Below are 13,521 nucleotides of genomic sequence, written 5' to 3'. Positions count from 1 at the left end.
ATACCCTAAAGTTGGGCTTAAGCCCTACCTTATAATATAGAGAGTTCAAATATATTGCACATAAAATATAATACAGGACAAAACCACACAGTATTTATTAGGTTGTTGTGTTAAAAATCCACTCTCTTTATAATTTTTCAAAATCTATATTATATTATTTAAATTTAAAGTTCACCATATTATATAATTTATATTTATTCAAATAAGTAACAAAAATATACATCTAAAATAAATTAGTTTAAAAAAAGTCGTAAAGTATGTAACTTCTTTACTATACTACTATACAGAAGGTGTAGAGTGTAACGAAGAAGATCGATTTCAGTTATTTTGTTGTAATTTAAAAATATTATTCGTGACCTGTACTTGAAATGTTTAAAGTACCTATATTATTATGTTTTATACACACAATTATATTTACAAATGTTATATTGTGCATATGCATTTCAATATTTTTTAACGGTGGTAAATAAAACTTAAGACTTATGAACAGGGCCGGCGTTACAAATTGCGGGGCCCCGTGCAAAATAATATAAAATAATATTTTATTGAATTATACCTACACAAAGTATAATATTATGTAAATTAATTTATGAAATGTTTTAAAACTGAGATTGGACTATCAATTGTTTGAGTACCACCGCTGGTGGATTGCCCATTTCGATGGAATTAGTTCACAAAGCGAGATAGACCGGTTGTAATTTTCCCGTGTCTGAGGTATGTCAACACAGCTAGCTAAAACCGAGGTACGACACCAATAAAATAGCACTGTATTTTTTTTTTTGTTATTTTCTCACGGGCAAAGTCGGGTTATATACAGCTAGGAATATTATTATATATCAGCCTGCAGCGGTTGATCAGTACTGAAATCGCCGCAACGACGATTTGCCGTCCAACAACAAAAACGGCGACGACGACGATGACGGCAACGATGTCGAGGACGACGATCCGCGAAAGGGAAAATGCGTGGCGGACGCGGCGTTCATGACGTTGTCCCTGTGGCTGAACGGGTACATGGCCTTTGACGGCTGGCCGAAAATCGCGATCTCGCGCCGGACCACGCCACCGCGCAGTGGATCGTGCGAGCGGCGGGCGAGGTCGGCGGCCACGAACCAACCGGTGCGCGTGGACAGCAGCTCGAGCGTGAACACGGCCGCGGCCATCGAGAACCCGCACACCACAACCGCGTACGTGGTATACAGGTCCGAGTTGCGGAGCTGCCTCTCCTTGCTGCCCAGGTTCAGCGGGCAGATGACCGCCTCCGGCAAGTCTTTGGTCTGCAAATGCCTCACGATGCCCGACTCCATGTATGACAGCATTCTGCTCGTTCATGATATCAAAATTGTCATTTTCATTTTTAATCATATTCAATTTCTAGGATAGTAATATTTCAATTGAAAAAAGGTGAGTAAGTGGATGTCGCTCTGCTGTGCAATAGGTTACAAGTGGGTTACTGTAATGTGAGGTGTTAAAATTGCATGTATATATTCATTTGTTTTAGAGTTACACTAAAAACCAAAATCGATTTTCAGAATCAGATTTTGCGTAAGAATTACCGTTTTTCCTTAATTTTTCTTTTGTTTTTACGTAGCTTTTTAAAACTACTGGGAAATTTATTACTTATTACTTATTACTTATATTGTAATGATTTTATATTACGGACAATTTTGTTCTGCCCGTCCAACTATAATCGCTATTACAAACAAATTAATTTTTGTCCTACATTTCGTATTAAATATATTTTAATTAAAAAGTAAAAACTGATTTTATTACTAAATATTTTTGGAAAAAATTAAACCAAATAATTAATTAATATAAAACAATAATATAATTTAATTTAGGTTTCCGCATAAGTTGCTAATTTAGCAATTTAAAAATATTAAAGATTAATATTAAATTATCACGAATTTTTCTTATAAGCATTTGAAGTTTAGATTTTGACAAAATTCGTCAAAATCACGAAAATGTACAAACCATTTTGTAGTTTAAAATTTATAAAATATTCAATTTTTATAACTAAGGTTTGAAAATTTAAAACAGGGTTTCTTGTAAGTAATTCATATATTCAATATTATATTGTAACCAAACAACCTAAAAAAATTATAATATTATGAACACGGTTTTTTGGGTAGATATTTTAAAGGATCATAACAATCTTAGTTATTTTGTTGTAATTAAAAATATTATTCGTGTATACTTGAAACTTTAAAGTAGGTATATTATTATATTTTATACACACAATGACATTTTCATTTTTCAAGTGCAATGTTTTCGGCAAAAATTAATTCAACTTACTTTATTACTAATAGTAAAATAAATTGCTTTATAATAACAAAAATATCATAAAATATACTTATTAATATTTAATATTGGCTGACAAACTGTTAACGTTCAGAATAGTTTTTCGTAAAGAGATTTAAGTAATTTAACACATTTGTTACAGTGACCCACACGTATACTATACAGCAAATGGTACCCACTTGCTCACATTGTTTTTGTTTTTTTTTCTATAAATAATATATAATTATTAGTAATAATAATTTTAAATAAAATATTAATTTGTTCGTTATCACGTAACAGGTTAGGGTTAAATTTCTCGGACAGGACCAAATTGCCTGTAACATATTAAATATTATGAATAACTAATATTTTGTTTTGTTAGGCCCGTTTCACAAACACGATGACAGATTCTCTGTAATAAAGGTAGAAATCAGAATATATTGAAATAGGAAAAATGTAAAATGATTTTTTAAAATATTCATTATTACCATTCATTTAATGTACATGATGTTATATTATTAGGTATGTATAATTAGCGTTTCTCAAAATACAGGACAATTTGTTTGACAATTTTTTGTGTACCAATCTTACCCGGATCCTTTGACCAAAAAAATACTAACAATATTATACGTCATCTATCTATTATAAAAATAATTAAATTAAATAAACTATTATTCTACTATTAAATATTTTAACCATCGTCTTACTATTTTACTATTACCAAGTTTCGATAAGATAACCTTTCGCTAATACTATATAGTTTACCATTAACTAGTTATATTTACTGACCATAAAAACTAATAAGTTGTAAAATATATAACATTATTGTTATACATATTTATTATTTATTTCATAGTATAACATTACGACGTATAACAAATATAATTAATCAAACAATTTCTGTATACCTACATTAATTCTATTAAGTAACAAGATATCCTTCTCCTTCTATTATATTCAATACTTCTTTCGAGTAAAAAAATTTTGTAAAATAGATAATACTAATCATTGGGTATTAAATATTGATAAGCAACTTTTATAGTAGAAATTTAAATTAAATTTAAATTACAGTATTATATTATATGAGTATATAATTGCTGATTATATTTTAATTGTATACTAAAATTAGCAGGTAGCTCATATATCGTATGCGTAAGTACCTATGACTAAAAGGAATATTAACAGTTTAAAGAAAATTCAAGGGGACGGGGGCAGATAGAGTATCTTGGCACAAACAAAATATTCAATAAATAATAGTATATATTATGCTTCCTCTTGCCAAATACTATTCAAGCATACATGATTTTCATATTATTGTTATATTTTGAATCTTGTATAATATAGATACTGTCAATGAATGCCGTAAATTATTATTTTTCAATATTTACATAATATATTTAAAGGAATAAATTAAACAAGTTCCAAAGAGGAGATGATGGGGGTGCCCATTCCCTCCCTTCAAACTACCACTGAGAGGAATATTATAATTTATAGGACGTCTGGTTGAGCACCCAGGCATTCTATATAATAAATGCATTAAATTGTAAATATAAATAATAATTTATTTATCATTTCATTTTAGATTTTCCAAAACTTAGTAAAGTAACATTTATTATAGACTATAGTATGTATTACCTATTACATTATAATAGGTATGTAAGTAGATAATTGTGCGAATAAACACTTACATTGGATTGAAAAGTGGTGGTAAAATACTGTGTTTAGGATAGACAAATGACATTGATCTTGTCAAATATGGATCTGTAGTCAACACATAGCGACACCGTTCCTTGTCATCCGTTATTGACCTTTCGATGCGCAACATTAAAAAATTTAACCAATTCTTATCGTGTAGAAGCAACGTTCCTATAATTTTGTATAATGTGAAAAAAATGTTTATTCAAAAGTAGGGTGGAACATTTTTTTCCAAAAATTAGATACCGTTTTCCTTTACTGTTCATTTTCCTTCACAAAAATATATAGGTAGGTACCTACTTTACATTTTCCTCCATACATTTTGTTTCACTAGAATCATGTCCATTTTCTTTCAAATTTATTAAGATCGTATTTATTCATTTTCCAAACATAAAAAATATTTATTTTATTCGTACTATGTATGAAACTATGAAATTAAATTATTTGATTTGTATTTTTATGCATAACATTCCTAATATTAATAATATATACGTGAATAACAAATTGCCGTCAATTTGTAAATTATATTTTAATTTGAAGTTATTATATAGGTATTTCAGTTTATTCTAAATTATTATTTTACTACATTGATATATTGTATTGCAATAATTTTTATTTTTATTTATTTCATATTTCATATTTGATATTTACATGTAGATACTAATTAGTAATTACTAATATATAGAGGAATATTTAGAAGATGATAGGTACCGATTTAAATAAATAAGAGTGTGACAATGTGGAGGAATACGGTATATCTGATTTTTGAAGGTAAATGGCTATGGCACAAAGTTATGCTTATTGAGTAATTTCATATACAGACATACAGTATATAGAATCGAAGCAACTAAATTTTATACCATATAATTATATATTAAAAAATGAATTATATCCATCAAAAAAATAAAAAATATATTACATATTATATTTTATTTTCTTACCTGACGAAATATGTTTTAAAATTGTATCAATTTCGTCGATATTTATAACCATAAATTGACCATTTCCCTCAAACATTGATTGTTTGAGTGGCTTCAGATCGTTATCCACCTTGACGATGTACTCGACGGCGCTACCCTCTGAAGAAATCCATCGGTACTCATTACTCGCAATATCATCTATTCTTTTTATGGGTAAAGTAAATTTGGAGAGTGTTAAAAACGCAGTCAAATTGGCTGTATAGAATGAAGTCAATATCATTATGAATATCCACCATGTGGCGAATATGAGTCTTGCAGAATCTATACAAACGTTTAGTATAAAATCTTAAAAGTATTTAATTTTATAACCAAACATCAGAATATCAGATGCAAATTTATGATTTACAAATGTATTATTTATTCATACACCTAGGTAAGTTCTTATATCATATATGTATAGAAAATATATACATAGGGCTTAAAGTGACACAAAATGGCAAAGAATACTGCGTGCCACCTGTATACTATTTTGAACGTTTTATATAAACTTAAATACCTAATTCTTATTACTCAAAAATATTAATCGAATTGCGTTATCACAACCTATAGTGGAGGAGGGGTAGGTTCTTGTACTTATAAACTATAATCTTTAAATTAGTAGTAAATAATTTGTACCCAATATTATTAATTTAATTTACATCCAAATTTCTCATTTTTATTACTCAATTAGCACTTTTTCAGAATTTAAATTGTGTTGAGTTTATACGACAAAATAATAAGTAATGAAGATAATCATAAGTAATGAAATACGTTTTTATAAACTAAACGATACTTACCTACGATACATAATACTTAATAGAAACATTAATATAAATGTTTACATAAAATAAAATAAAAAAATGATGAAAAAAACAATCACATTTTTTCCAAGAGTTGTAATTTTGTACGTGCAACAAAGTGCGCGAAATCAACTAGTTAAATATAAAATAAAATATTATACAGTTGTATCAAATAATTTTATAAATGTACATTACTATAACTACTTGAATAATAAATATAAACTTAGCCCCTGTATATTATATAGGTAGATAATAATTACTACATTTATTCTATACCTACATATACAGCCGTGGTAACAACTATGTATAATATGTACCTAACCTACACGTGGGGCCTAATTATTATTTATACAACTATATTATATAGTTAGTGCACATTATTACAACAGTTCGATATTCAAATTAATAGTATTTGGTTGTATATTAAAGATAGTTAATAATTATAATAATCTAACTTCGCCGCTAACGCACCCTAGCATTCTATGCGCGTATACGATTCGTATACTTTATAAAAAAAAATCGTACCTAGGGCCTAGGCTATTTAGTATTTATATAATTACTATCACTATTATATCGTTCTTATATGTTTACTTTAAAGCTTATTATGTATTTATTTTGTAATATAATTGTATTATGTTTCTATCTTTGTAAAAGTCAATTGGCGTTAATTTATAAAATAAAATAAATAAAAATAATCAAGCATCCGCTTAACGAACTATAGGTAGTAGGTACGTACCAGTATCTGGATTCAAAGATGATCCTTGTTTCATTAATGCACCATATACGAACCAAACACACGTGGGTATTGGATATATTATCCCTGAATCGTGACCACAGAGTTTATGTCTTAACATCATAATGCCGTAAATAATTGGACCCACTGCTATCAGTGACATCAAAATTAATAACCACACCTATAAAAGGCCAATATATTATAATACGTCAATTTTTGAGTTATAATATTAATGGATCAATAAATTATATACTTATACTTGATTCAAATAAACAAAAAGTAGTTTTATACATTTAACACTTTAAAAAAAAGATATTAAGTTATTGATTAACTATTATAATGTAATACAAATTATTATATTTTCTGTAGTATCATTATAATATTCATTAATCATTATCATCGATAATTCAACTAGAGACTTTTATAATAATACTACCTCAATTTCAAAAGGTGCTAATAGACCAGATCCAGTAGCACTTTCTTTAGGTCTTTTCATAAGCACAACGTATTGAAACTGAGTCAAATCAATGCCCCACTTGACAATGTCGTCCAGCCCCGGCAAAACTGGTATAAAAGCAGCTGCCATATCTACTTCCTTAAACAATATATAAATATAATACATACCATAACATAATAGATGTACCTATAATATTTAAGAATAAATTAAGTAGATAATCATAAAAAATAAATTTATATTTTCCTAATAAAAATGCATGTAACATGCAAAACTGGTACAACGTATTATAATACTCTTATTTATAAGTTGCATAAAAAATGTATTCACTAAAATAGTAAAATGTAATCAAAAATCATGGGCCACTGAAACATGATAATATAAATCACGTATAATTATTTTCAAACTACATGTCTTTTATTTTTTTTTATACAAATCATGTTAACACAAACTTGTTTTTCCTCAGCTTTTATATTAAATAGTTATTTAAATATTATTTTGCACTCTAATAAATTATGTCCATTGCATGTTGATAATTATTATAAGTATATATAGATATTATATTTATATATACCTACTACCTAGTACCTAACTTTAAATATATTGATTTTCATTTTTTTTAAACAAGTGACGGTTGGCAAATGATTATTTTTTTGTGTATAAAGCAATTAAAATAATGAGGAAGAGTTTTAATTTATAATGAAGTTAGTAATCGATGTAATATATGGAATAAACATAATATTATGGGAAAGATTTAAAATATGTATTACCATTGATTATACCAATATACATTATTGTATTCCATTTCTATTGTCCTAATGGCTGTAATATTCATTTTTATTATAAATCATCATATTATTAAACATTTTAAAATATTTATTAATTTCTATTTATTCAATTTATGCAAAAACTACATAAAATTCTTGTTAATTTAAAAATAAATACGTTATGTTACCTACTATACTACCTAACTAGATAAGTTCTAGTACCTAAAATGAAAATAAGTATTTTTATATTATCTACCATTTTGTCTATTATTGATAATTTAGTTTATTTTGGAATAATTTATTCATCTTCAATAAACCAACATCAAATATTTATTCATTTTTACTTACATGACTTCTATATAGCGAATATTATGCTTGAGTAAGTTTTAAGATACACAATTATTGCGTAGCATCACCTTATATTTAATTATTTTATAACTCAAGTTAATTGACATTGTTTTCAATATCAAAAATGTATAATAATTATAATATTTTTGTTGTGTTCAGTCAATTATGATTATATATTAATACAGTAAGAGTAACGATAACTTGAACCTTGATAAAATGAAAATTGAAAACCTTTAGGTAACTCGAATTTTATAACTTTTCCTTCAAAGTGTATATAGGTATGTTACGAGAAAAAGTTGAAATCGGGCAAACTTTAGAAATGCTCGGGGCAAAACGCGAACTACTCATACGATATGGTGTAAAATGTTTTGGGCAAAACGTCATATTTCAGCTATTGCCTAGGCAAACATAGTTGTGACCAACATTGCATATTATGCGCAAAACCGTAGTGACTAACAATAATGAAAATGGTAGGATTTTATTACGATTATCAATATTATGATTATTGTTTATCAAGGTTGTGTTGTGCAGGCCAAACTACAGGATTTCGAGAAAATCATTTAAGCCTGAATGGAAGAAAATCGGTCTAGAAATTGGAGAAAAGGATTAAGATTTTATCGATTCCAAAAAAAATTTGCATACCTATCATGCCGATATCAAACAACCCCCACAAAGCAATTTTTAGAAAAAAAATCAAGAAAAATCAATACTGGATGTAGATACATCGGTATTTATATGTATGTCTTATAAATTGAATATAGGTTACCTAACCTACCTATAGTATACCTAACCTAACCTAACCTAACCTAACCTAACCTAACCTACCTACATTCATCGTTACGCTCAGAAACTAAAAAAGTATAATGAGGTTGCTAATAATTATATTAATCATCGGTTGCTATAGGGCCAACCTATAGGAACTTCAATCTTCATAACATTGTTATTGTTTGGTTGTCATGGCAACTGTAACGTGTAATCGGTCAGAAAAATACAATAATATTTTAGGCTCCCAGGCTCAACAGTTAACACGATGACGTCAAGGAAACGCTCTCCGTGTAGCATAAAATGTTAGAATTACCCTCAACCGTGTCAAAAAAGTTAACCTTCGATTGAAAATGTCATTCAATTTTATTGGAATAATTATTAAACAATTTAAATTGTATTACAAAATGATTTACTAAAATTTGTAGAAAATTTAAATGAAAATGAAATAGGACAAAAAGGGAAAATTAGATTAAAAATTGAAACTGAAAATGGTTAAAAACAACAATATGAACAAAAACAAAATTTAAAAATAGTTATATTAATGTTTACACCACGCAGTGGCGTATTTACAGGGGGGTCTATGGGGTCCGGACCCCCCACCCATTGACTAGTGACTCATACATGTTAAATGTTGTGTTCTTACATGATTAAGAAAAACAAATTTTATCATACAATACGAAAAATTTTGTGAACAATTTTCGAAGCTTCAGTTATCAACATTTTCAATTGAAATCATGATTTTTTTGTTATCGGTTTGTACCGAAAATGGTTGAAAAATACCCAGTTCATTTTTATTTAACTATATTAGATTCTGAGCGGAACGATGAAGCTAGTGATTGTACAATGGTGTTTATTATTTTTTTTTTCCTGTATACAAAATTTCTACCAGAAGCAGTGCTTTGGTTTAAATATGTAGTATATTATGTTTGCTATTGGATCAAGATGGTACTTTAGGGAAGTCATTTTTTGATTTCCTCAATAGTTATTTAATGCCACGGGAAAAACCACCGACAAATTATAAAAAACCGCTAAAAATGTGATTTTAATTTCTAACGCTTTGCTTATCAGTAATATCATAAGCTGACTGACCATTTTCGCTCATAATCGTTTTTCTGATACAATGATATTATAATTATATTATTGAATTCAAATTTAACACTATCCATTACAGTGACCCACTTGTAACCTACTGTACAGCAGAGCGACATCCACTTTACCAAAAAGTTACCATTAACAAATTTAACCTTTTTTAAATTTGTTTTGTACATATTATTATTTAATAATTAAAAACTCAAAAATTTTAAATCGTTTTGTAAATATGGTATATATATTTAATAAAGAGTAATTGGGTGGTGTGGGGGACTTTGCCCCCCACGGCTCTGTTTTCTAAAAATTATCTGGACCCTCCCCATGACAAATTTCTAAATACGTCACTGACACCATGATTCATCGAGGTGAAACCAAATGAAATGAAATTAACGAGTGAAAATCAATTTTCTCTTCTAACAGTCGATTTGTATTACCTATATATACCTACCTACTAAGTTATATTTGAAATACCTATCTACAAAAAAAAGTAAATAACTCGAAAATTACTTAAGTTAAATTGCAGTGTTTGCTCAATTCGGTAATGTTTATAGGGGGAGGGGGTTAATACATTTACTGATTTACCCCCTACCACCATTAAAGAAAACAAATGTTGGTTTATACCATTATAAGCACCTTTCAGTACAAGTGTACAACCATTTTAATCTGTATAATGTAAGTACATGTTCAAACGCATGCACAGTTTACACATTAAAATAAATAATTTTAAACTATTTAATAAATTTACGTAGATTCGTGGAATAATCTACCTAGACGTAAAATACTCAGAATTACAAACTTCAAAAGGTTATAACTTTAAAACGAAGGCCGACTGCCGACCAAAAAATTCTTGTTGCTTCATTGACTTGGTTAAATACATAGGTTTTCAAAAAAACATTTCAAAATCACTTGGGAGCTAAACTTTATTGTTATGCGTTTTTCAATATATTTGTGTAATAGTGATTAGTGTTTGTTACGAAGTAATATTATCTTAGTCATGTAGGTACTGCCTTCATAGGGGAGTCGGGTTTTATGTATTATTTCTATAAAATATACTACTATAGTACACCTTAAGTAAATAATAATATTTAGAGTTAAATAAGTATGTAATCCAAAATGGTTCGCAAGTTTTAAAAAGTCATGAGGGAGGGGATACCACCCCCCCCCCCAATTACACCACTGTTGAATTATTTTATCCTCTTGAGATTCGAGTTTAAAAAATCCAAATAATAATAAATAAAATACACTTGAACAATGATATTTTATTAACTAACGAAACTGAATTTATGGAAGTATTATTTTTATACTTAACTTGATATTATATACAAATTTTAAGAAAACTATCGAACCCATAGCAGGTTACCTATTACCTATAAAGTAGTAATTAATATATATATATAATTATATATCTATATATAATATTCAAGTCCAAACATATAAATCGTCAATTCGTCTATAAGAATTGGGTTTCAAATTAGACAGTAGAAAAAATTTAATATTTTTAAAAATTATGCAATAACCCATTTGTTATTAAATATAAAAAAATGGAATTAATTTGTTTTAAGTAAATGTTTTCCTCACCCCATTAACTAGCATGTAGATGATGCTGCCATTTTCATTTAACAAAGTTTCTCTTGTTGGTACCACCACATCGTATGTGAATCCATATCGTTGACGAAGCGTTTCCACAATTTCAAATGCAATCCCGTGGCCGATAAGCGTACCGTTGATTTCTCTTGTAACCCAACTCAAAGGTTTTGAATTCTGTGAAACAGAAAGACGTATTTGACTTAATAAACTTTTCAGAAATTATTTTTTAATTAAAACTAAGTACTTCAATTTGTATGCTTATAGTAATATAATTTAGAATTATTTTTAATTGTTATAAGTGCACTTACTGGAAATGTTGCGATTTTCAACCGTTTACCCCTCAGTATTTCGTATTGAATCTGAAAGTTGTTTTTAAGATCACACTGATATTCGGAACTATTGATGAATTTTGCATTGTGCTCAGAAACTAAATCAAAATAAATAAATAACGGATACGGCTCACTGCTTAGTCCTTACGACTATTATAATGCATTTCTTCATTTTTGGGGAATACAAGTTAAGTATTATTCTTACTGTAATCAACCTATGTTATATATTTTGAAAGTTTTAATAAAATTAAAATTAGTTCACGTTGTTCGATTTCGGTTCTGAAAATATTTGAATTCAGCAGGAGAATGTCTATATATATATTTATCTCGTATGGAACACTTTTAAAAATTGTATTCTTATTATTTCTAAAAAATAAAAATGGAAAGTGTTCTGTTCATGTCTGTGGACATTTTTTTGCTGAATTCAATTTTTGTTCAAACATACAACATAAGACAAAATAAGTCTACCGTAAGTGTAGAAATCAAGTATTTGAGGAACAATATCGTTTGAACGGAAAAATGCCACAATCATAATATAATATGTATGCGAAATTGGCAGCCTTAAACTCACTCCATTTCCACGGCGGCGGTAAAGTGGTTTCTGTAGTGTTCGGCGGCGGCCAATTGGCGCAAAGGGCCAACAACAATGTATTGGTCAGCGCCATAGAATTGATGGTTTATAAAATTATTAAGTTCTTATGGGAGGTTCGGCGATTGATGAGTGACTACTGTTGTCTCCGTGTGTCCGACGCTAACCCCCGTGATTTATTTCGAGTCGTGCTGTCAAAACTGTCTCCCTACGTTGAATAAAATATGATTGCACCCAAAGGATGTTTACTTAACCGTAACAATCGGGCAAAATGTTACATATAGGTTTTAAAATAATGAAACGCGTGTGTTAAATATTAACGATTACCGTGCGAACGTAAGTACATATTATATTATGGTGTCACAGAATAATTGAATATCGTGCGCGTTTATAATATATTATTGCACACGACGGCGAGAGTGCCATATTATTAAATTATTGTTAAAACCAATACGTTTTCTTTCAATATTCAGTAAGTGTTTACTATTCGGAATGTACGGCACATAGGTATAATAAGCTACGCATAATTATCCGTAATCAGTTCCAAGTATAATTAATGGTAGGTATATCTAATCATTGTTTGCCGATGACCAATTATTATAAGTATGTTGTGGCCGCAAAGGCACCTAAATATTATATTTATGTTCAGTCAAATATTCCGATTAAGATAATGTGTTTTCGAGTTGAATATACTTATACGTATACTGCAGTGCACCCCGGGGTCGGGCTGCCCTACATGACGCCGTGCGAACTCACGGTGGGCCCTTGACTGTATGGGGCTTCTAATATGGCATGCAGCTGAATATAACTTCGGCCACTGGTCAGAGCTGGGTCATTCTTCGTGTTTGACGGTAACACCGATCGAATATTCACCGTTAAACACTAACGTTTGACACGTGTACCTACCCTCGATTTGTTACGATGCGACTGCGTTGATGTTCACCGAAGGGTATAGATACCGAGAATGCCGTTCCTTTCTACGACGAGTGAGATGACTTTCACGACATTTCACCGGGGACCGGAGAGGATGAACGGCGAGTGATTCTGTCCTGTATCTAAATCTGGATATAGACGATTCCGTGACAGTTGTAACAATGGCGGATATATCCTAGTTCTGAAGCGGGAGGGG

General features: G+C 29.2%; 1 protein-coding gene across 3 annotated transcripts; it reads right to left on the bottom strand.

Moving 5' to 3' along the window:
* Positions 1-30: 30 nt before the first annotated feature.
* Positions 31-12,827, bottom strand: LOC132940915 (glutamate receptor ionotropic, delta-1). 3 transcript variants are annotated; one of them, XR_009664109.1, is made up of 9 exons: positions 12,375-12,827; positions 11,783-11,901; positions 11,466-11,648; positions 6,901-7,059; positions 6,468-6,645; positions 4,914-5,213; positions 3,966-4,143; positions 795-1,317; positions 31-732 (listed from the first exon to the last, which is right to left on the bottom strand). XR_009664109.1 is itself a non-coding variant. In XM_061008719.1 (8 exons), the coding sequence occupies exons 1-8, from the start codon at positions 12,466-12,468 to the stop codon at positions 855-857; spliced, it is 1,674 nt and encodes a 557-aa protein (XP_060864702.1). In that variant the 5' UTR covers positions 12,469-12,827; the 3' UTR covers positions 31-854. The 3 variants fall into 3 exon arrangements, 2 of the variants coding, with proteins under 2 accessions (XP_060864702.1, XP_060864703.1); XM_061008719.1 differs by having other exon boundaries at positions 31-1,317; XM_061008720.1 differs by lacking the exons at positions 31-732; positions 795-1,317 and adding an exon at positions 2,230-2,612.
* Between the last annotated feature and the right edge of the window lie 694 nt (positions 12,828-13,521).

The sequence above is a fragment of the Metopolophium dirhodum genome, chromosome 3 (genome assembly GCF_019925205.1).
Source record: "Metopolophium dirhodum isolate CAU chromosome 3, ASM1992520v1, whole genome shotgun sequence".
Taxonomy (NCBI): domain Eukaryota; kingdom Metazoa; phylum Arthropoda; class Insecta; order Hemiptera; family Aphididae; genus Metopolophium; species Metopolophium dirhodum.
Note: the sequence above shows the minus strand (reverse complement) of the source record. Positions and strands in the feature narration are given on the sequence as shown.

Excerpts from the sequence above, each read along its gene's own strand:
- LOC132940915 (XM_061008719.1), bottom strand. The coding sequence starts at position 12,468 with ATGGCGCTGACCAATACATTGTTGTTGGCCCTTTGCGCCAATTGGCCG. Across the intron at positions 7,060-11,465 it reads TCTACATGCTAGTTAATGGG|GAAGTAGATATGGCAGCTGC; the intron begins GTGAGGAAAACA and ends ATATTGTTTAAG. Across the intron at positions 1,318-3,965 it reads CCACCACTTTTCAATCCAAT|AATGCTGTCATACATGGAGT; the intron begins GTAAGTGTTTAT and ends ATGAACGAGCAG.